The 24,255-nt window shown below is 34.7% G+C and overlaps 3 protein-coding genes and 1 long non-coding RNA gene across 4 annotated transcripts; 2 read left to right on the top strand and 2 right to left on the bottom strand.

Annotated features, from left to right (window-relative positions):
• Nucleotides 1-3,011: 3,011 nt before the first annotated feature.
• LOC135142246 (uncharacterized) lies at nt 3,012-3,361 on the top strand. The gene is made up of 2 exons (XR_010282478.1): nt 3,012-3,079; nt 3,133-3,361. It is a non-coding gene; the product is annotated as an uncharacterized LOC135142246 (long non-coding RNA).
• Nucleotides 3,362-4,293: 932 nt separating this feature from the next.
• LOC135142154 (uncharacterized) lies at nt 4,294-6,988 on the bottom strand. Its single transcript, XM_064073825.1, has 4 exons — nt 6,982-6,988; nt 6,427-6,912; nt 5,199-5,276; nt 4,294-4,595 (listed from the first exon to the last, which is right to left on the bottom strand). Exons 1-4 carry the CDS (start codon nt 6,986-6,988, stop codon nt 4,294-4,296), a joined length of 873 nt encoding a protein of 290 aa, XP_063929895.1.
• Nucleotides 6,989-9,527: 2,539 nt separating this feature from the next.
• LOC135142238 (uncharacterized) lies at nt 9,528-10,182 on the bottom strand. The gene is made up of 2 exons (XM_064073917.1): nt 9,844-10,182; nt 9,528-9,785 (listed from the first exon to the last, which is right to left on the bottom strand). The coding sequence occupies exons 1-2, from the start codon at nt 10,098-10,100 to the stop codon at nt 9,551-9,553; spliced, it is 492 nt and encodes a 163-aa protein (XP_063929987.1). The 5' UTR covers nt 10,101-10,182; the 3' UTR covers nt 9,528-9,550.
• A 6,261-nt stretch (nt 10,183-16,443) lies between these two features.
• Nucleotides 16,444-22,489, top strand: LOC135142155 (farnesyl pyrophosphate synthase-like). Its single transcript, XM_064073826.1, has 6 exons — nt 16,444-16,469; nt 17,628-17,925; nt 18,135-18,239; nt 18,717-19,160; nt 19,252-19,416; nt 22,349-22,489. The coding sequence occupies exons 1-6, from the start codon at nt 16,444-16,446 to the stop codon at nt 22,487-22,489; spliced, it is 1,179 nt and encodes a 392-aa protein (XP_063929896.1).
• Nucleotides 22,490-24,255: the final 1,766 nt, after the last annotated feature.

Here is a 24,255-nt window from a genome sequence, read left to right on the forward strand (position 1 = left end):
TTTCTACCCTCCAAGAGGTTTTCCTGAAGAAGAACTCTTACAAATCTTTTCCATCAATAGTTTACTGAAAAGACGTTTATATTTTTCGTTCATATTCTTATACAAAATTGTCTCTGGAAATATCGACTGCCGAGATTTATTGAAATGTATAAATTTGTTAGTTCCAAGGGTAAATGCGCGTAGATATGACACATTTTACATTTTTATAGCTCGCACTAATCTGCGCAAATTTTCTCCAATTTATACCATCTGCGAAAATTACAACAGAAACCAGGATATGTTCGACATCTTTAACACCACTTCAAGAAAAATTAAAAATATATGCTTGTTACAGGCTGAATGATGGTGTTAAATTTAAGTTAGTTTTAATGTTAAATACATTCATCTTACCCCAATAAATGGTTGTACTGTGGGGGTGAATATTAATACTAATAATAATAATAATAATAATAATAATAATGGTCGAGCAACATAATTTGAAATTGTATCATCCATGGTCGATGATGTTATTGGGAACTTACTCCCGGAATTTATCCCAAACCTCGACGCTCCTACACACTATTTACCTTGTGTCCGTTTCGAAAATACCAGTTAATGGTAAATGCTTCCCGCTCCAATAAAAATACAATTTTTTGAATGACTACACAAATCAGATTCTGAAAATAACTGGTTTTAATGTAAAGATTATTTCTCCAAGAGGTAACAACGACAAGGAACAAAACAAGAAGCTAGGCTTTCCGCAAACGACGATATTCATCTTTTCTTGACGTGTCAAGGCCCATAGAGTAAGAAAAGATAGGTCCCCTGTCTCCGTCCCGCGATTTTGGAGATATCTAACTAAATTGTCACTCTGTGTTAACAATTCAAAGAAATAATTTACATGATGTTAAATTATGCCACACTTTATCAACGATTTAAACAAGGAATTTACATAATGTTAAATTATGCCTTCATCCAAGTGACTGGTTCCTTAAAAAAAAGTAGATTTGTGAGTTTATATCGTGGACTGTCCCCAGCTTATCCCAAACAAACACGTAATAAATGCATAAATACGTCTCGGTGATGTCCGAATGACAACTACTTAAGGAATCCCGTCCGTCAGTCCACGATATTATGAATTCTACCGCAGTTTCCACGGTCCTTTTTCCCAAAATGGGACGACATTAGGTTAATTTAACTACCGTAAATGAACTATTAGCAATATGCTGTGAGGAGTTAAGAAGTGTCATAATGTAACACTTAAGTATAATCATCCAGAAAGCTTATTTATGACTTGATAAACAAAAGGATGAGTCCTGACTAAGTGAATCTCATGAAATCTTCTAGCAAGTGCTTTATCTGAACAATCTCACGACTGTTAAATTGTGTTGGAATCAGTAACGATTGAAATCTTAACATGATCTGTAAATTTACAAACAATGAATGAAATTTACACCACGTGTTAGCGTCGGTCGAAAATTCGCATGTTTTGGATTATAAAAACAGCAAGAATTAGTTGCGCTTGTTGGGGAAACTGTGGCGTCGCAATCGGTACGATTAATTTTGGTTAAACAAAGACTTCCCCTTTTTTTAACTACCAAACAGTGATCGACTCATCTCAACCCTCTACCAAGTAAGCCAACTTCGCTACCAACCCTCTTACCAAATACTAACCAGAAATTCCCTAGAAGAGCTACCAACTTCCAGAAAAAGAACTAAAAGAAGGAAATTTCAATGAACAAGTGAAATATTGATTTTTTTTTAAATACGTCATGCAAAAATTTCTACAAAATTTAAAACATATATGATAATAAACTCTCTAGAAAAACTGCCTTAGCATTATATAGTAAAAGTTGTCGAAATGTTACATTCAAAATTTCATAGTAATAAGTGAATTAATAATGGAGATAATGCATTCTGAAAATATATGGACAACACCATACGAGTCAAACGTAGCAACTCCTGTTAAATAAAATCAACAGGTTGTGTTTCAATACAAATCGCAAAGGCCATATCCATAATTACCACTGATAATGTTAAAAATGGAGTTTACTTTGTCAATTTTTTTTTATAATTATACGTTTCTGTTGCAAACTTGATAAAATACTTTCACACCTACCACACAGTTATTTTCAGCACAATTAACTTATATCTTGAAAGCTGATAGAGATATTTTAATACAAACATTAGAAATAAATATTTAAATTCTGTAAAAGACATTGTCTTTAACATTATTTAGTAATAATAATAATAGATAAATACAGGAGAGCAGCGAGTTGTTGTGGCCTTCCTAGTTCATTTGATCGGTCGATAAAGTACGAGGGTAGAATATGCTACACACGTATAATTAATTGGGTCACTGATACTAACTTACACGATAAGACCCATCTGATAGTCGGAGAAAGCTCGATGGAGGGGTTCTTTGACTAGGTAACAACGATGAGGAAGAAGGGCCGTACTGGCTCTAGACAGACAAATTAAACGGCTGTTTTGGCCGAACTGAACTGTTCTATTGGAGATTTTATCCGGAATTTCCAAAAGTACTAGATGAATTGACATACAAGAATCAAGAAATCACTTCATTAAATTTTATTTTACAGGTGTTTGACAAGTGCATGAACTGATCGAAATGTCATAGTTCTCGGTAGGTAACGGAAAAAATTAAGCCCAATAATTTCCATACAACGCCATTTCTGAGTCTTAACGGACATCCGTTTTAACTAAACCTGCCTTAAGAAAATGGGAGTTTTTGACAAGTGCACAAACCGCGTAATATATTCAAAAGAAAATAAAAAAAAGAAAACAAAAACCTATCGTAGTAAAAGCACATAATGAGTTAGGCGATAAGTTACTATTATTATTGCTGCTACTATTGTTATAAAGTAAAATATCGTACAGAAATGCGTTAAAATATAGATAATTGTTCATTTTAATCAGTAGTTGGCCGTATATAAAGACCTGTTATAGAAAAAACTACATACTTGTTGGTTAAAATATCAAAACTCCAAGTCGATTATTTCAACTGAAAAAATGTTTAAAAAAATCTATGCTGCAATTTGTGCTGTTCTCGCTATTGCTCTTCTTATTTCATCTGTCTCAGGTACGTATCAGAAAAAAAAAATGCCACCAATATTAATGTTTTAAAATTTACAGCTCGCGCCCCTAAAGGAAAGTAAATGACTTAGAAGATTTTTGTTTGAAATATGCTCTATATCTGCACCTTTTTGCACTGCACCACTGGCGGGAGTTCTTCAACTGAAATGTTAAAATTTGGAATTATTGTGTAATACAACTTCCAGAGCGCTATGGGTAACACATTGTAGAATTCCACGCTTTATGCATACCTCCCGTAACTGTATTAATAAACGCATACAAAAATAAATATCTCGCAGTTTTATTTATACGTATAAACATATTTGAACTTAAATTTTAATTGAAAGTAGTTACTTCTTTCCGCCGATTTATACGCAGTTACCAACATTTTGTTCCATTTTTTGCTTTATGAATCTTGGAAGCATGAGTGGAAGTGAGGAAAATTTTTCATGAAAGTATATTAAGAAGAAAGGATGTTAAGATGAGAAAATAAATGTGTAAAATATTTGAACAATGTAGAATGCAGAGAGAACAAGGGAAAGATTTTTTGAAATTCTGCTCCAAACTGAAGGAAATTGGATTTATAAGGAAAATCTAATCATTAGGGGAAAGTGGAACACGAGATTTTGTCGTGCTCAAATAGCTTTGACCGCGGCCGAGCATTTGGACACTAAGAAAATTATTTATTTGGGTGTAGGCCCATACTTACATAACTAAAAATATGCAAAACTATATTTAAAGCGCTACGAAATTGTGTTCCTTTATTAAAAACCTATTAATCTATGAACATAATCCACGGCTCTACTTAAATTTAATCCTAAATTCATCATGCAATTAAAATTGAAATCAAGATAAAATAAGAATGAATAAAGGCAGACTTACACAGACACAGCATCGAAAGTTTTCTATCTTGTTCTGGGGCTCAGCAAAACTGTTCTAAATTCGGATTTCTTCAAAATTCAGCACAAATAGTAAAAAAAACTCGGTACGAAAATGGGCATAGTCTTCGACGGCAACTCGGAACTTGAATGAATATCACTTCCGGCGCTACTGCTTATAGGTATAGGGATTTTTGCATTAATCTTGTCTCCCGCGACATTAGTAGGCCCTACTTCTTCGTGATTTGTGTATTACTCGGAACGCGACTTTAGGTTTTATTTCGCTTTTCTATAGGGTTTAATTTCATTTGATTATGATTTCGCTGCTGACGTTTTTTATTGGTTACTGTGTTGTATATCTTCGGGTTTTTTCAACTTGCGTCATGGTTCCCATGTCGTCATCGTTACATGTTGTTACCCTGTTGCAGCTGTTTGTGAAGGCGTTTTTTGAGGTTTTATATTGTCTGCGTTTCGTTTGCAGCTGTTTTAGTTTGGATACAATTTCGGATGAAAATAATTGCAATTGGCGATTTTTATGGCGTATTGTTCTGTACAAGTTGTTTGCAATGTCTGACAAGCGCAATGATATTTGCAATTTGCGAATTTTGTTCTTGCGTTCAGGGATTGGTGGTTGAGTTTGTTTATCTATTTGAATGGTACTATGTGCAGATTAGGACATGCGTGTTAATTAATTAAGATTTGCAAATTTTCGAGTTATGTTTTGGGGATTTCTTATTCGTCTTTTTTGTTACAATTTTCTCGTGAGCGAATTTAGTGACGGCTCGTCACAATTTTAAGGAAAACTTTAAAACTAAGACTATTCTCATTGTAAAGAAGTTTTACTGCCTAAAAAAGAAATATAAAGTAACGTTGTGTAGGATGTATAAATAAAGACTTCTGTTGCTACTACAGCGTCATTAAAATAGACTATATTTCCTTAAATCCACATTGAAGAACTAATGCTACAAAACTGAAAGTTAATGGAAAGAAAATGAAATATATAGATATTTGTAGTTTATTTCCAACAGTACAATGTTATGATGATTATCCAGTTGGACATCCTACTAAAATATTCAAACCTCCTGCATATAATTCAAAATGGTATGGTTTAATAAAATGTGCAATTTTACCACCAAGAGGTTTGTATCACCCTGTTTTACCTGTTAAAAATAAAAGGAAATCTGGCGATGAAAAACTAACATTTTCATTATGTCAATCGTGTGCAAAATTAAATAATTCGTGGACTACGTCCACTCATGACAGCCGAAGATCGAATCAAAAAGATAAATGTACTCATACGGAATCTCAAAGAATTATCAGAGGAACCTGGTGTACAAACGAAGTTAAAAAAGCAACTGAAGAAGGATACAAAATAATAACTATTGATGAAGTTTGACATTTTGAACAAAAATCGACAAGTGAATGGAGAAATGATCTTGAAACAGAAGAAGAATATAGAAAAGCCGTAAAAGAAAATCTAGGTATTGAATTGGGTAAAATCGAAAATAATTCTGGAAAGAGAGCTGTTGCAAAAATCTGCTTAAATTCCGTATGGGGTAAATTTGGTCAGAGAAAAAGACGATAACGAATTTTCGCCAGTTTGCCTGTGAACGACGAAAACTAAAGTTGGTGAAGACCAAAATGGCAAGCTTTGTGGTGAAATATCAAAAGGGGGCTCAGTCCCCTCAGATGGAAAACGTAACGGTCTGCATAAAAAAAGATGCTGCATTTTTTTTTTACAGTTCTAACGGCGAACCTTTTTTCTTTCTCGAAGACATTCATATTGAAACGTTTGACGACACATTTCCTGAAGAAGTCACACTAATTATTCCAGGGCAGGAAAACGTAAATCTCGTATTTATAGATCCAACCCGAAAGGAGGAATTTATTGCGGCACTCACTGCATTTTTAGGGCACAGATGCGAAAGTTCATATACATAGCTATAATCTTATGTTTTGTTCATTCATTTATAGCAATAATCCAAGTCCCAGTGGGAGCGATTCAGGAAGATCAACTCTATCCTAATGTAATGAATATTATAATATATATGGTTTTTTGATTGAAACATTTTTTTTGCATTAGTGGAAAATATAATGTATTATTAACTTTAAAAAAACATGAATTTATGTTTGAATAAAAAATAGGTAGGTACCTTCAACTTTTAACTTTTTTAAAAACAAGGGAAAGTCTGAAAAATGTTAATTGTAAAATATACTTTAAAAACAAGGGAAAAAGACAAATTTTAAGTGTTTTAAAATGGTAACTTTTCTTGGCCGAAACCGTATTCACGTTTGATAAAACAGGATATATTTCTTAAAATTTTTACTTTTTTAAAAAAGGATGACTTCGAAAAACTTTTTAAAAATTTTAACTTTTCAAAAGTTAGCTTGAAAACCAGACTAAAAGCATTAAAACGTGTTGTGTTCTAAAGGAGCCATACTAGTGTAATGTAAATGTGTTTAAGGTTGTTGGTACCCAAGTGCAATACTTTACACTTGCCGTTATTCAACGGAATCAAACAGTCTAAGCACCAGCGGTAGACAGTATTTAAATCCGTTTGCAGTTCTCGATAATTTAGAATAGGATTGGCATACAGTTTACAGTCATCAGCATAGAAAGCATGATTTGATGAAATTAAATGAGGTAAGTCCGATATGTAGAGGATGAAAAGCGGTGGTCCCAATACAGAACCCTGCGGGACACCAGACACAACCACCCGTTCAGAGGATACCGAATCGCCCACTCTGACGTAAAACTTACGACCATGAAGAAATGATCTGATCCATTTCAATAATGGGCCTCGAATCCCAAAATTATCTAATTTAGTAATTAAACGAAGATGCGGTACCCGATCAAAGGCTTTTTCAAAGTCCAAGTAGATGACGTCAACAGGATTCTTGTTATCGATTTGTGAACCCCAATCATCTAAACATTTTAACAAACATGAAGTGACTGACCGACCTGGAACAAAAGCGTGCTGAGTATTCGGAATTAACTTGTGATCAAGTACCCACCCTCTCAGTTGCTTACAAATCATTCTCTCCAGAATTTTGCAACACACAGATGTGAGACTTATGGGACGATGGTTCGAAGCTAATGTTTTGTCTCCTGTCTTAAAAATAGCTGTAACAGACGCTTTAAGCCAATCCGATGGTATACTATTTCCAGCGATAGATTGGAAAATTTTGAATTCACAATCGCCAACCGGAGAATCCAAAATATACTAACATTATACGCTTAAAGCAGTTAAAGAGTTGTAGTTTAAGTTGGCAACTAACGTTCCTTTTCCCGCGCAACGAATTTGCTACGCCTCTATGCCTGCGCCAGTCGGCCGGTTTCGTTTAACCTGTGTTAGTGTGTTTTGGTCGATCAGCTAATTCACGTTAATTTAAAATTTTGGCTCAAAAAGTTAAAAAGTGTGTTTTTTGCGTTTAGTGTTTGTGTTTTTTTACTTGTTTTGATTTGTTAGGTATGATATTATAGACCTTTGTGCTGTTTTTGGTATAGTGGCTGAAGTTTGGACATTTTAGGTTAAGTTGTTTGTGTCAAAAAACGTTTCATATGGACCTCATGGAAGCATTACGAATAAAATTCATAATTACGCAAGAGTGACTTGTTGATTTATTCTGTGCAATCATTATATACCATTATATTTTGTAGCCCTCTTCAACCCGGTGCAGTATGACTGTTGTTGACAACATCGTGCCACAGAAAATGATTGCCAATGCGTATTCATTTTTCAAGAAGGAAAATTTTAATTTAAGATGCCCTACAGAGGTTGTTACTTCAATATAAAGTACGTAATGTTATTCGAAGTGTATGTTCCAGTATAGATAATATTGTCTGTTGGAAATAAATTGTGTTATTATGAAAAGTAATTTTACGTAGTTCAACATTATTTTGAAATCTCCTTATATTTCAAATAAAGCGCCTTTGGCATTACTTTTTATAGCGGTCTATTTGGTAACTTTTTCCGTCAGCTAATTTATCGGTGGAAATACTATAAACGCGAATCGATTAATGACCTTTCCATTATGTGAAGCAATGGTTTTACAATCTCATGGGCACAACTCTTTAACACATTACAAGTAATGTTGTCAGGACTCTAGCACCGCATGGTCTGACCAGAACTACTGTGATTTGCAGAAATTGACTTTAGAGGCCAACTGATACAAGGAAAGTTAAAATCTCCAGTCACAATAAAATTGCTATGAGCTTCGCTTAATCGTCTAAGTTCAGATATCAATATAATATCGTTCGGTATCAAAGTACCAGAGGGTCGATATACACATCCAAGAGAAAAAGAAAATTCTTTACTCCAAAGTTGTAAAAATAAGGATTCAATCTGCGGAATCTCAAACTTTACTCTGGACACCCTAAACCGTTGGAAAATTGACTTATTAAGCAGAACACAAACGCCCCCACCCCTTCCGTTACGATCAGTTCTATAAACATTATAATCTGTTAACCCTAACGAAGCGTCAGGAATTTGAGAAGACAACCAAGTTTCAGTTAGTAACACACAAGCTGGGTTGTTTATTACTACCAGTATTAATATTTAAAATCTCACAGCTGAAAACTCAGAAAAATTTCAGTACCCAGATATTTTTATGTGAAGTATGCTCTATATCTGCACCTTTTTTGCTCTTCACCGCTGGCGGGAGTTCTTGAAATGAAATTCTAAAATTTGGAATTATGGAATTATACCTATAATAAACGCACATGAAATAAACAAATACCCTGCAGTTTTATTTTTCCGCATTTACGAAGTTAAATCTAAATTTAAATTAATTATTTCAGAGAAAAGAGAAGCCTAGAAGCGGTTCTTCCGGAAGTCTAATTAGACGCTCCAGAACATCGTCGAAGCAGAGTCCGAACTCTCCAGAAGGAACACGTGGTGGTTTAAAAAGGGATTATCATCGGGAGTGGGCAGTCTAGTTAAATAAAATCCAGTCGATAATACCATTCATATCCTCGTGGTAGTTAACGGCAGCATTTTAAATATTTTAAAATTATCCTTTTATTTTATTCAAGTCAAATTTTACTTAAAAGTCTACCCTGAATAATTAATTTCATATGCGCTTTCTTTTAATCGTATGACGAGAGATTCAAGCATATTGTACATAATTTTATTTCTACTCATAAATTTTCGTCAAATTTTCCGAATGAGTTCAGAAAAACTTGTTTCTTTTGAACCTTCCTTTTTTTCAAAATAATAGGAAGCGAAAGTAATATTTAAATGGTTTCAAGGAGAAGTTATTTGAAGATAACTCCAAAATTATGGCTTTTTGGTTTGAGGACTGCTATATTTGCAGGTCTATGAGTACCTCTTAGACAAATAGCGAACGGTTACTGGTGAAATATTTTAGCAAAATTGGCTCTTATGCTAAGAGAACATTGAGAACTTTGTTGAGCACAAAACTTTAAGTTTTTTTTCAACCATTACTTTACGATGAAGGCTTAGAAATAAAACTTTAGTTTCGAGAATATGTGATATATTGATATTTTAAATACAAACGCTCAGTGCATGTGTTGGTTAGAATTTTGGTAAACTGTAAAAATACAAGTAGTTCCAATTTTTGCTCTGTTTTTAATCAAATTATTTAAATTGGAGGGAGAACTGCTGATTAGTTCCAGCATTTTTGTCATAAAGCATTATCTTAGTCCCTGCAGTAAAATTAAGTCCGGGTATATCTAACACTCTACCACTAGCTGGATTGGCTATAGTTTGGTCCGGATGATTATACTGCCACTGTTGATTCGGTTCCCCGTTTTTTGGCTCAGTGACTATTCCGTTAAAATTTTTGCCGTCGCCCTGTATTTGCAAGTATCTCCTAACAAAAACAGTAATATACATATAACACCTAAACACATATTTACTCTTTTACTTACTGACTACCAACATTCTTTATCAAGAAGTTGCCCGTTTCAGTACGCTCAAAGCGCCATAATTGAAGCGGACTCCCTGTATATTCCTGGAGTTGCGTTGGATTCTGACTCCCATCCAGCACAAGTGAAGATGCAGGGCTAACTATGATGATGGAATTATGGTGTTCTGGATACCACTGAGTGCTTTGCTTGACCAAGTTACAGGGAGTTATGTATTCGCCGAGGGGGTGGCAAGCGAGCCAAGGGGAAGCGCTGGTCATGACGAAGGTCTCTGCTTGATACTGACTGAAGCACCTTTGGAATTCAATGTGAATGGAAAAGTGTTATAAATTGGTTCCGTCTTAGTCAGAAGCGGCAAAACCATGTGGATTCTGTTTAAAAAACTTTGTGCAATATAAAAATATTGTCTTGGTTTAATACGCTACCTATACGTTGTGGTATCAACATTTGATTGTGATTTATTGCTGTTAATCTGTTGAATTTTTAACATTTGATAAACTTTGCCATTGTGGTCATTGTGATATTAATATTGTGAAAATTCTATTTTTTGTGGTTTTGTTTAATTTTGCTTGCAAGAGCGATAAAGTACTGGTAAACGCTTGTCATCGGGTATTATCTTATCATGAGCATGACTAAAAAGAGTTTATGCAGTTTTAAGAGTTCGGTACTTGAACTAAAAGTACAAATTTAAAATGGTACTTTACTTGAATACTTGGTACTTGGATTGCTTTTTTTGTAAAAGAAGGTATTTTACCTATCTCTTCATTCACTATTACAAGAAATTTTCGTATTTCAGAGTACGCCAAGTACGCCAAGTACCTTTGTATTTCATAAAGATTTCACATCCCAAAATACAAGAAAAATGTTCAATACTTGAAAGTATTGTTTAAATAATTTGTTTAGATGGATTCTTTTTTTTAAAAGCGTGTTTTTTTCTTGTGAGGTTAAATCTTATTTGTGATTGTAGATAAGGCTTACAACATAGTTATATTTCATGTATTTGCAGATGATTCTTATGAAATATCTGTTTCTCTGTGTATTTTGAATGCTCAAAACCCAAACGAAAAATTTCACAGAAAAAGATCAAGTACCAGTTAAGAGAATGGCGTTGCAGACACATAATTATAAATAATTAATAATGAGACATTAATCTGGGCTCCCATTTAGATACATGTAATAAATGCACAAGTGCATGTATGTTTATAAAATTTATAACATTTACTATTGTAAATTCTGAGATGACGCCATTACAGTGGTGGTGGGGATAATCGAACAAATTTTGTTTAGCGTCTTTCCATCTATACGATATTCCTAACATATATCTGCACTGTATCTGCACCTCTGCACTATACCAAAATCGAGGGGTAAACCGCCGACCATCAAGTGTACAATTGATTTCCTTTTGACAATGATTTCCTGTTGATTTCCCCCGATTTCTTTTGAATTCCTCTGATTTCCTTTGATTTCCTGTGATTTCCTTCGATTTCCTTTGATTTCCTTTGATTTCCTTTGATTTTCTCTTGATTTCCTATGATTTCCTGTGATTTCCTCTTGATTTCCTATGATTTCCTTTTGATTTCCTCAAAATTTGTTTACATAATGTACTACAGGGCGATTGTTAACTTTTTTTTTAACTTGACTTTTTTGTTTTGCCGATAATGATGTTGAATTTAAACCTTTTTTTACCAAGTGTTTACTAGGTAAGCTGAAGTGCTTTCCCTTTAGACGAAAAAAATAAATAAATAAAATGTATTGTGTTGCTAAGCAACAAACAACAAAAAAAAATCTGATTTTACTTACAAAAAGAACGCTACTCTGAAATCGAGGTTTTAGATGTCTAAGGGGGTAATTTCAAGTTGGATTTGCGAAATCGCAACTGCCGTTGCTATGTTAATTTCGATGACAGTTGTTGCGATACGCGATATGATTCGTCCTCGCGACTGCTGTCATCGCATCTTCCATGGCAACGGGGTCTTGCGAAATTGTAAATCGAACTTGAAATTGGCCCCTAAATGAATAGAGTAAGTATACGTTCGAATTTTACACTTTCTTGGGTCAAATGTTTGTATTAAAGGGGACATATGCAATTATGGTCTATTTTAATTTTGAAATTAAAAATGTCTGGTGTGTACAAATTAGTTCGTTTAAATCACTCAAATATTTAATAAATCATATTATATATTATTATTAATTTTTTAATAAATTATATCATGAAATTTTGCTTTTGACTTTACGAAATTAAAAGTACATAAGGCCAAGGATATTTTTAGTTACGTCAGCAGTTTTTACTTATCAGCGACTCATAACGACTGGCTCATACGTTCACAGAGGTAATTAATAAATACCAAATAGCCCAAAATCATTCTATTAGGTTCATCTCTGTATTGCGCATACAAGATCATGTTAAAGTTTGACCTATTAAATCAAACTTATAATAATAATTTAAGTCATTACTTTTTAAAAATTGGGTTTATTCATTTATTATGGTAGCATAAACAGAAAAAACAAGTAGTTTCATTTACTTTATTAAATGTTAAAAAAAACGGTAACTCTAAACATAAAAGTAAAGCAATTCCATTGGATCATAACAAAATATCACAAAATAAATCAACTTCTTAAAAAATACTTACCCTATAACCTGGGTCGAGATTTGTGTATATATTGTAGATGATGTTGAAGTAAAAAACTGTGCTAAATTCTAGCTACCCATAAATACAGATGATAACAATTTTAATATTTTGTTCACAACTTTCAAACGAAGCATATTAGAAAAAAACTTTTGAAATGCAAAATTTAACACGTAAGAATTTTTTTTTTGCACAATAAAGGAGTGGATAACCCCACTTGATAAATTTTCAGAGCTAATTTTCCCCTTTAAAAGTGTTCATGGGCACCTAGAATTTTGCACAGTTTCTTACTTTAGTATTCTCTACGATATATACTTGTACAAATCTCGACCCAGGTTGAGGTTACATTATCACAAATTTTAATCACATCACTTAAAAAAAAACTAGAATTAAATCAAATATTTTTTCAATAATTTTTTTTCGAAAACTATACTGCCTCTTCTGAGTACCTGAGGTGGAGGTAGTTTCAATATATATTCATTTTCTTGGATCTTCCCCTGATCTTTAATGTCCGGAAACATAAAAGCATCCGTAATTTTTGGATTCCTTTTCAAAAAATCACAAAAAACAGGGTTGAGTGATAACTTGACACTTTACCAATGTAACATTTTTTGTTTTGTTTTTGAGTGGTTAATTGTACTATAATATAATCGTCTATATTTAAGTCTGGTTTAGAACGATCAGTCTTACTATTTTCAGACTTGAGATTCAAACGAGGATTCAAATCATCAGAATAATTGGAAGAATTCAAACTTTCGGTGTCCGTGCTGTCATCATATTCGATACTACTTGGGTTGTCTAAATCAGATGAGTCACTTGATATATTATAGCGTCTTTTTTGTTTTCCAATTTGGACTGGTTTTTGAATTTGAGATGCATCTTTATGTTGAAGGCAGGTATCTGTTTCTGAGTTAACTCTACTACTATTACATTTCTTATTTTGAATAAATCTTTTGAGAAGATCCACACTGACGCGATCCTTTTCATTGTCTAACAGCCAGCAAAGTGAAGACTTTTTTATAACTTTTGTTGTATTATCTAAGCGTATTCTGACTAGATCATCTTTCTCAACAAAATTATCGTCACTATCAAAACTTCTAAGGTTACACTTCCGGGCTACACATTTTTTCTGCCGCTGCATAGTTCACTTTATCTTCTGCTTTCAAATCCGTTATTGTTAGCATATGTTGATCTTTGGTGTAATTTTTTACGAATATTTCAAGGTGAGCAACTGTAGCAACGTAATTCCCTAGAGGTAATATTGAGTCTGATTTTAAAAACTTTTTTCTTAACTTTGTGATAATATGCACAGTGTCTTGGACATGCGACGTCAGATCGCTGTCACTGAAACCCATTTGGTACCATTCTCAATTATTCAAATGATTTTCGTCGGATGAAATAGGTAGGCGAGAATTTAAACGCATCGCTTTGAGAAGTCGCGTTTTCTTGTTGATTTCTCGTTAATTTCTTTGATTTCCTCTTGATTTCTCGTTGATTTCCTCTTGATTTCCTTTGATTTGCTGTGATTTCCTGTGATTTCCTGTGATTTCCTGTGATTTCCTTTGATTTCCTCTGATTCCCTTTTTGATTTCCTGTGATTTCCTTTGATTTCCTCTAGCGTGTACAATTGATTTCCTCTGCGGTTTACCCCTCGACCAAAATATTGGGTGGTATGAATAAAACTGAGTAGATGCTCATACTTGAAGTACGAAGTATCTACTTGAGTATCTACTCAAAATGTTTCTAGTTTTTCTAGCTGATGCTAATATTTAATACCAAGCAGATGGAGAATGCTCAGGTACCTAGGTATATAAGAATAGATACTCGCTAATACTAGTAGGTACTTCGTAGTTAGAGTATGAGCATCTACTCAGTTTTATTCATACCACCCATTGTAACCTGAGAATATTTTTGGCGTGTGATCTTCAATGACAGCTGAAGTCCTAAAATTTACAATTTTTCGGCCACAGCTTCCTCCATTTCGTGATATAGCGAACTGAGTTCTTCATTTCCAAATAACAGAACGCTCTCGCCAGTTCATGGTAAGACCCATGTCTTCCCAAGTAACAATAGTAATAAACACATACTAAAAAATCTCGAATTTTTTTTAACACCAATTCCACCCTCGATTCACAACCAATCTGAGCAAAAAAACTCAAAGAAATTATTAAATACCTCAGAGTGCCTTTAAATAGTGGCATGCCCTGAGTTTACATTCGAAACGACCAGTAATAACCGATCCTTTCTATAAACATAGGTTTCATACCACCCTTCCGAATATCCAGGGTTTATGAAGAGGCACACCCCAGATGTCCGCCTGCCTGTCCAAGGCTGCCACACATTTTCTGCATTTCTTTCTTCCTGTATATCCAGCAAACTTATAGCCGCCGAGCTGATTGAAGATATAGATTCTCATAGAACAACAACGAAACGGCTTATGTTAGGCTCGACTTCGAATGGTCGCTGGACAAGTACCAAGGGTTTCCTTTTGGTGTTGGTGCATATCGCAGGGTGAGAATGAGAACCTCCAACTGTAAGTCCCCAATACAGCAACAGATATGACCAATCCCGCTTGGTTCCGGGTAGCCATTCACTTGCTCTACCTGAGAAATTCCTTTTCACACGATCTCCTGTAGGAGCTCGCGGATCTCAATCAAATGGTCCTCCTCGAACATCATAAACGAATGTATTCCATTACCAAATATGGGCAGCACTTATTGTCCACCCCTCGGACTAATCAAATACATTTTTATGCACTCTTCTCGCTCGTCTTTTCCGGTGGCAAAATTATAAGAAATGTTTCCTTTTCATTCTTCATGCCATTGTCATGTTCAAAAATTAGTCCTTATCAATCGGTCCAAAAATACAGTGAGTGCGTGTAAGAACAACTAGATTGCGGCGCCTAGCCTCGGCCCAGCTACAACCCATCTTCTCATAGTAGAAGAACCTCTACGCCTAGCTTCCCCTACCTTCGCTTTACTGCTCGACTGATGGCCTCGCCAAGTAAGTGATTACTGGCCTGATTAATTTTCCTGGTCTGCATATTTCATTAATCCAGAAGGATGCAATTTATCCAACACATCATCGATTTCCCGTAAAATTACAAGTTGCTATTGATTCTCCTCACAAAATACTAAGAGACAAAAATTTAATGAAAGAAAGAAGCAAAAGGTCCCTTTGATGTATATATATCATTTATCTTGAAACGAAGTATGGGTTTAAATAGAGGCCGGCTTCGGGAACAAGTGAAGTCCAGTAATGAGGAAAGTTGAGTTTAGTCAAATCCATTCCAATCGGAATTATTGTGTACATAGTCGCTGTATAGATAGTCGTGTAATTTTGTATTAATTTTAAATAAATTGTTGAGTTTTACCCATGCCGATTTTAACTACAGATCATTGTAACATTATTATTTTAGTATACGCACGTGTATTATTTTTTTTAAGTTGTTAGAAATACCTGTTATTGCGTGTAAACTCGTTGGAAATAAATGATGATTATTATTATTGCACTATACATGGCGATTTTTTTTATCGTGAAAATCAAATATCTCGAAAAATAAGCACCTTATAAAAAAGTCTAGATTCAAAATTTAATCATTCCATGGGTGAAATACTTTAGTTAAAAAACTAGTCCCTCTCGCTCCCTCCTTATAGATAGGGGCGGGGGGTAACTTTGAAATCGTAAATAGGAACCCCGAATTTTTATTACAGGGTTTGTGTAAAACGTTTTTTTAGATTTATGACAGATTACCCTGTAATAAACGAAATTCAATTTTTTCGATTTCTCCTACAGAGAATCTATGCATACAATTATACAAAACAATACTACGGTTTCATTGTAATAATAAAAATTGAGTCGCCTCATTATTGAAGGCAACTTGAATGATGAAATGTACCGAGATATTGTGGAAAATGAACTGCCAACATTACTAGAAAACTTGAGCTTAGAAATCTGAATATTTAGGTCGAACACGATGGTTGTCCAGAACACCAACAACACGTGAGAGTATAGGTGCGCAAATCAGAAATTCTTGTGCCGAAATTCAGCAGTATGTCATCATTTTGAGCACTTACTTAATTGAAAGATGATGTGGTGAGGGGACTTATGTAAATTAAGCACCCGTCCACATCGTTGTTCCTGGGTTACGCTAAAAGTAGTTTATTCGCCAGTTATTTACATTTCTACAGGTACCAATTTCCAACTTATTCGAATTTCGACTATTTACATAAAACCTAGTATTTTTTATTGCCAACGTATTCCAGAATCGTATATATACGTTCTCAGTAGAAGAAATCGAAAAATTTGTTTTTCGTCCATTCAGCGCCATCCATCACGAATCGAAAAAAATGTTTCACACAAATCACTCGTATTTTTTGCCGTCGACTTCAAATCTGCAATAAAAAATAGCAGTTCCCATTTGAGGTTTCAAAGTTAACCCCTGCCCCACCTGCAAGGAGAGGGGGGGCGCGGTATGATTAAGTTTTGATTGTGTACTTTTTTTTGCAGAGCGCTTATATTTCGAGACATTTGAAGGTTGCAGTTTAAAAACCTGTATACGTTTCAATAAACATGTTCACTAGAATATTTTTAATTAGTATTCCTATTAGTATGTTGAATACAATAATAATTAAAGTAATTAACCGGAATCTATGTATTAAATCGATTTAAAATGAAGTAAACACTTAGTTGTGTTTAAGTGTCAAATCAATATCATTCAAACTATTACGTGTCGTGATGATTTTGCAAATAAATACCATTTTTAATAAAAATAAGATGCAATTTTGGAAATTATGCACACGGCAAATAGCTGCAACACAAACCCGTTGGTTAAATATAAATCAAAATTCGATGAAGACATCAAATGCAATAAGCTTAGACAGGTAAAAGATTAATAAACCCTTAGAACAAAAACGTAAAAATACCAACGTTTTTGTTTTTGCTCATAAATAAATATACCGCTTGACCGAATTTTTATTATTTTTGAATAATTCTGGCCATCCGACTAATTCTCTACCTCAGATCGTAGAAAAGTTGGCGTTTATACACTTTTAATTTAAGCCTCTATTCTGGTTAAAATTTTGAAGTTGAACTTCAAAAAATCCTAAATATGAAGAGTTTACTGCTCATAATTGTTTAGATACATGCATGCATTTTTAGAATTTCGTCTCAACCAGGAACTGCATGGAACAGTAAATGTTTAGTTAACGCGGAGAAAGAAAAAGAGTTTTTGGATTTGTTCCCTGTGGTCGTGAACGACTTAACGAATAACACTATAGACCCACATTTTGCTGAAGCAAATACACGCTACGACGAACTTCTTCGTTATCTCACCCCCTTTGGTAAAAAATTGAGGGCTTTCATTACATTCATAGCTTACGAAGTTCTTGAAAAACCAGAGAATGTTACACCGGAAAATCGTAAATTAGCAATGATCATGGCTTGGGCTTTGGAATTGGTAAGTTGAGTTTATTTGGTTATTAGGACCAGAAACAACGAAAATTCTTCGTTCTTCTTTGCCTCCGCCAGATTTTACGGGGAGAATTAAACAAAAAGTTCCTAAATCCAAGATTTAAATTGCGGGTTGGATTTTAGACCATTAAAGTTTTGATAACAGACGTCCCTTAAGAAAAAAACGTTTAATAACGTAGGCATTCGCACTTGTAGCGGGATGTAAAACCTCCGCTTGGGGTAGAGATTTGGGAATGCGGAGAAGAAAATCTAGAATTGGAAACACGCAGATTCTTGAACAGCATAGCAGCTGTGCTTGAAGTACGTCTTAACTTTTAGTGTTAACTTTTTTTATTGTAATTTTATAAGAGGGCGATGGTTTAAACAAAAATGGATCGCATTCGACACCACATTCTGCCCGAACTAGTGTAGTTAGTATGATATTATTTTATTAATCATTTATGCGAAGAAATCAAAAATCAAAATTCAAATCAAGTTTTATCGCATTTTGCTTCCTCTTAAATAGGACTTTTGGTCCATTTGTTACGCGTCAGGTGATGTTTTTATGTAAGAACAAAGTGTAAAAAATAAAGACGCAATCAGCACTTAAGATAGATTTTTGACAGTTTAGCCGAAAAGAAATAATGCTCATATTCTTCTATTTCACCCAAAGTTATTTATAATATCCAAACTTCGTTAACGTGTCTTAAAAAATGAAAACAGTTCCTTTAGCCTAAAATCTGTGCCTTGTAAATCAACACAGACTGAAGTAATAACATTGAAATATTCTCTTTTTAGCTGCACTCGGCTTCTCTTATAGCTGACGACATCATTGACGAAGGGGTAATGCGACGGGGCTCCTTCTGCTGGCACAGAAAAGAAAATATCGGCTTCAAAGCAACTAATGATGCACTGCTTCTTGAACAAGGAACTTACATATTACTCAGAAAATATTTTAAAAATCATCACTGTTATCTACCCTCGATGCTGTTGTTCCATGACATTACTCTGAGAATTGGTATGGGACAAGCAGCGGATTGCATGTCTGTCAAGGACGGCAAATCCCAACTACAACTTTTCACGATGGACAGATTTAAATGTATTGCTGAACACAAAACAGGATTTTACACTTTTTATTTACCAATAGCTTTAGCTATGTATATGGCAAACATATATGATATGGAACTCCACAGAAAGTCGGAAGATTTGTCTAAAGATTTGACATTTCTGTATCAGGTACAGGTAAGTTGTACAGGCAGTTTGCGAAACTATGCAACATGTAATATATGGAAAGATTTTTTCTACTCTTTCTAAAGACAATTACATTTTTCAGGATGACTTCATGGACTGTTATGGTAACCCAGAAACAAGTGGTAAAAAGGGAACAAACATTCAAGAAGGTAAATGTACATGGCTGGCTGTAATGGCAATGAAAAAAGCAAATCATTATCAGATAGAAACGTTGAAACAGTGTTATGGTTCCAAAGATCCTGAAGCAGTAACAACCGTTTTAAACTTATTTGAAGAACTAAATCTGAAAGATATCTTCAAAAGTTCTGTTGAAGAATCTCTCAATCATATACGAAAAAACATCACGCAAAACATCAGTAATGAAAATTTACAGACAATCTATTTTAAAATTCTAAAAGCGCTTGAGCAAAGATCCTGTTAACCAATTACAAATGCGTAGGTTTTGGATAATAGAACAATTTCTCGATTATTTTTAACGATAAGTTAAAACTATTTTTTAGCACACATGGAAATTAAATAATCCGTAATTATTGCTTGTATAAAGTAGAATATAATTTGTGATAATGGAAGAATCGTTGAAATAAAGTAAGTCTTAAATTATTTTTATTTTTCGCACATGTCAATTCGCTGCCAACTGTCGTGCCCAAATAGTTTTGACCGCGGCCGAGCTTTTGGACACTAACAAAATTATTTATTTGGGTGTAGGCCCATTTCCTTGGAAATGGAAGAGCTAAACTGCATGTAGGGGAAGAAGTAATAATTAAACATTTATAACATTTTTATACGTATATTAAAAGAAAGCATTATGAGCATGTCAAAAGAATAATCGAGTAAATGTGTAAATAATCAACAGAAAAATAATACATAAAATAAATTCACACACATAACACGAAAAAACAAAACAACATGCAAAACTATCTTCTAAAGCGCTACGCAATTATATTCCACTAATAAAACTCTTAAAATCTATGAACATAACCCACATTTTTAATTAATAAACTTAATCCTAGAAAAAATCAGCATGCAAAAACACTAAAAATTAATTCGGTAAATCCTTAATTAAATGCGATACTTTCTAAACAACATTAATATTACGAGCATGATAAATAACCAAAAAAAAATAAACTACTGACTACTAAATGGAATCATTACTTAATTATTTTAATAAATTGCGATTGGGCATTTATATATATTAATTAAATCATGAGAACAACTAAAATAACGGGTAAAAATCATGCACTTAAATCTACGACAACTTATGAATATAAACATGTAAAAAGAGCGATAAATGAGTTTTTACATACATCGATTAGCTAAATATGCCGAGCACAACAATTGTTCACGAGAAAAATTGATGGTTACAGGACAGTTAGATACATGTAAAAATAAACAGTTATAATTTATGCATGCAGTTAAACATTGGGACATTAGTATCATAAATGCGCTAAAATACAATGAGACGGTTAAAATAAAATGTAATGTGAGGTTTCCAAATACTATAGCAAAATAATCAGAGAACGGAGTCATATTTAAACAGCAAAAATTCAATATAAAATAATCGACAGCAAGGAAATTAGGTTAAAAGGTTTCAATTCGGGAACTTCCCAAAACGCACATAAAATATTCATGTCGCAAGCAAAGAATTAAATCGGCAGATTTAAAGAGATATTGGAATAATTATCATAAAAGCAAACGGTAAAAAATCAGAAAAATCCTCTCCAAAAACGCATATAAAATATTTATGTCGCAAGCAGTCGAGTTAAATTGGCAATTTACAGAAATATTGGAATAATTATCATAAAAGCGAACGGTAATTTATCGAAAAATCCTCCCCAATAATCAAGAACCGACGCAAGGCTAATAAACGTGCCACCTGCAAACGGGAACATATGGAAGCACTAAAGATTACTTTCTGTGCCGGCGCTAACTGTTCACACCCAACGTAACGAAGAAAACGCATAAATTAAACGCTACACATGTACGATTCGAACTCGAGAACACATGACGAAAAACGGAAAGCAAGATAAACTAAGAATGACTAAAAGGTAGACTTACACAGCTGCAGCATTGAGAATTTTTCTATCTTCCTCTCGGGCTCAGCAAATTCTTCTAAGTTCGGATTTCTTCAAAATTCAGCAAAAAATTAATAAAATCTCGACACCGGTTTGGACAGAGCCTTCGGCGGCAACTGGAAACTTCTACTTCTACTCTCTTAAACCGTTTTCGGCGCTACTGCTTATATAGGGATTTTTACTCATTATTCTTGTCTCCCGTGACTTTAGTGGACTATATTTCTTCATGATTAGTGTATTACTCGGTACGGGATTTTAGGTTTTATTTCGTTGTTATATAGGGTTTAGCTTTTAATTATGGTTCCGCGGTTGACGTTTTTTATTGGTTATTGTGTCGTATATTTTCGGGTTTTTTCAACTTGCGTCATGCTTTTCATGTCGTCATCGCTACATGTGGTTAGCTTGTTGTAGCTATTTTTAAAGAGGGCGGTTTTTTCTGAGGTTGTTTATGTGTCTGGGTTTCGTTTGCAGCTGTTTTAGTTTGGATACACTTTTATATGAAAGTAATTGCGATTGGCGATGTTTCTGGCGTATTATTTTGTACAAGTTATTTGCAATGTCTGGCAAGCGCAATGTTAATCGCAATTCGCGAATACGCGAATTTTGTTCCTGCATTTGGGGATTGATGGTTGATTTTGTTTATCTATTTGAATGGTACTATATGCCGATTAGAACATGCGTGTTAATTAATTAAGATTTGCAAATTTTCTAGTTATGTTTTGAGGGTTTGTTATTAGTCTTTTTAGTTACAATTTTCTCGTGAACGAATTTAGTGACGGCTCGTCACACAACAAACGTAGGTTTTGTCGCGTTCTAAGTTATAAAAAACCCCGCTGTTGTAGTAGTAAGACTACCTTTAACGCTCTTAGAAGTTTTTAATTATCTCTATTTGTTTTTGAAAAAGCAATAAGTTTATTATATTTGCAAAAATCACAATTTTTGTTCTTTCATAACATCATTCTTATGTGGCAAAAAAGAAAGATGTTCAAACATAACAATTAAAATACAAGTATGAGAGTATAATATTGTTACGAAATAAGCCCATACGCCGCCCCGGTACGACGCTTATGTGCCTTCTAGTATGTACGTGTTGTTTCTCGTATGTAGTCTGACTCATCGGCCGCGCGGATACAAGCGGATGCCGCGACGGGCCCAGAAGAGGTCTCGAAGCTGCGCTCAAAAAGCCTGGAAGTGGAAGTCGCGAATACCCAATTCGAGAAAGAGCTGGATCGCCGAAATATGGATTAAATAGAGGCCACCGTCGGGAATGTTTCATTCATAATTCAGTCAAGAGTCGAATGAGCGAATGCATTTAAGTTGCGGAGTTATCGCTAATTAAAAAAAAAATCGTTAGTAGAGTAATTCGAGTTAAAGAAATAAATTGTTGAGTTTTTACCTACGCCCGATTAATTATTATTCGCCCGTCAAACGTAACACTGGTGTCGGAAGTGAGATCTGAAATTAATAACCGGTTTTATTACGACGACATCTGAGCAAATCGGACAAGAGCTTTGAAGAATTTATATCGAGACGAGAGCTCAAGCTACGAAAGTGGAGGAAAAGATCATCGCTATGCTTGCACAAATGGACGAGAAAATGGAGGCAAGAAACAAAGAAATGGACGAAAAAATGGACGCAAGAATTGAAAAAATGGGCACAAGCATGGAAGAAATGAACCAAAAATGGATGCAAGAGATGAAATTATGAATGGAACAATAGAAAAAGTGAACGGAAAAATGGAAATAATGGACACAAAAATAGACAAGCAAAAAGATGACATAATCACCAGCAGTGAAAAATTCCAAAAGGAAGTGAAAGCAAACGAAAATGAAATAGAAGAAATCAGAGCAGAAATGAAGGACGTAAAAACAAATCTGGAAAATATGGAAAATATTGTCGGACGAAATATGATGGCAATGGAGCATCAGTTGAAGAGTGAGCTAGAAAAATCAGTGCATGAATGCATAGAAGATCGAATGAAAAAAATTGAAAACACAATAAAAAATGCAGCAACCACTGGTTCATGTTATGTGACGTTGGTCCCCAGAATGATTCAACCACCCACCTATGATGCTCAGACACCTTGGTCATCGTGCAAAAAGCAGTTTGAGGCAGCAGCGACGGCGAACCTTTGGGAAAAAGAACAGAAAGCTATAGCCTTGGTGATAAAGCTTTGCGAGGCGCAGCGCTGGAGATACTGCAAACTCTATCCGAAGAAGATAGAAACAGATACAGTGCCCTAACTGCTGCCCTAGAACTTCGATTTGGGGATGAACATCTGAGACAGGTTTTTGCAGCTCAAGTGAAGACAAGAACCCAGAAAGTTGGAGAGTCCCTTTAGGAATTTGAAGCAGATGTCAAGAGACTGGTACGTCTTGCATACACCAACGCACCACCAACTTTTCAGGAGACGCTTACGATAGTAACCTTCGTAAATGGCATTCGCGACTGTGATGTTAAGAAGGTCCTACAACTATCAAGGTACCAGACATCATCGGAGGCCTTGATTTGTGCGCTGGAAGTAGAGGCGACGTACAACTTTTCAAGAGTCTGGCACAAGGTCAGAGTGGCAGAAACAGAGACGGAAGAAAACGACAAGTTAGAAAAGCTGTTGGAAAAGTTCTCACACCAAATAATAAATGGCCTGGCCCAAGGACGAGAGAACGGTGCGCCACCTAAGAAAAGCATGGAGTGTTACAGATGTGGGCGCCAGGGACATCTCAAACGCGATTGTCGTGCTCGATCACCAGCTCCGAGGAGAAGCACACGACAGAGATCTCCTCAAAGAAATCTGCAGGAAAACTAAAAACAGCCAGTACTTTGAGGGATGTGCTGGCTGGTGTGAATAAGGCCCCCAAGGAAGTGAAGATAGCAAGTTTCGTCAGAGGCAGTAGTCCAACCATACCGGGGAAGATTAATGGAACTCCCGCAGCAATCACGATCGATACTGGCGCTGAGGTATCAATTATACGGCGAGGACTCGTGAGAGCTAGCGACTTCATCCGAGAAAATCA

Source organism: Zophobas morio, unplaced genomic scaffold (assembly GCF_036711695.1).
Source record: "Zophobas morio isolate AGI-343-1 ecotype UQ-CSIRO unplaced genomic scaffold, CSIRO_AGI_Zmor_V1 ptg000046l, whole genome shotgun sequence".
NCBI classification, from domain to species: Eukaryota; Metazoa; Arthropoda; class Insecta; order Coleoptera; family Tenebrionidae; genus Zophobas; species Zophobas morio.

What these genes read in the sequence shown, in the direction of transcription:
- LOC135142154 (XM_064073825.1), bottom strand. An exon ending in GTGTAAAGTATTGCACTTGG is followed by an intron (nt 5,277 to 6,426) that starts GTACCAACAACC and finishes TTTGTACACCAG; the next exon opens with GTTCCTCTGATAATTCTTTG. An exon ending in TTCGGCTGTCATGAGTGGAC is followed by an intron (nt 4,596 to 5,198) that starts GTAGTCCACGAA and finishes CCATTCAAATAG; the next exon opens with ATAAACAAACTCAACCACCA.
- LOC135142238 (XM_064073917.1), bottom strand. Translation starts at nt 10,100, where the DNA reads ATGACCAGCGCTTCCCCTTGGCTCGCTTGCCACCCCCTCGGCGAATAC. An exon ending in ATAAAGAATGTTGGTAGTCA is followed by an intron (nt 9,786 to 9,843) that starts GTAAGTAAAAGA and finishes TGTTTTTGTTAG; the next exon opens with GAGATACTTGCAAATACAGG.
- LOC135142155 (XM_064073826.1), top strand. Translation starts at nt 16,444, where the DNA reads ATGGTTGTCCAGAACACCAACAACAC. An exon ending in GTCCAGAACACCAACAACAC is followed by an intron (nt 16,470 to 17,627) that starts GTGAGAGTATAG and finishes ATGCATTTTTAG; the next exon opens with AATTTCGTCTCAACCAGGAA. An exon ending in TGGCTTGGGCTTTGGAATTG is followed by an intron (nt 17,926 to 18,134) that starts GTAAGTTGAGTT and finishes TCGCACTTGTAG; the next exon opens with CGGGATGTAAAACCTCCGCT.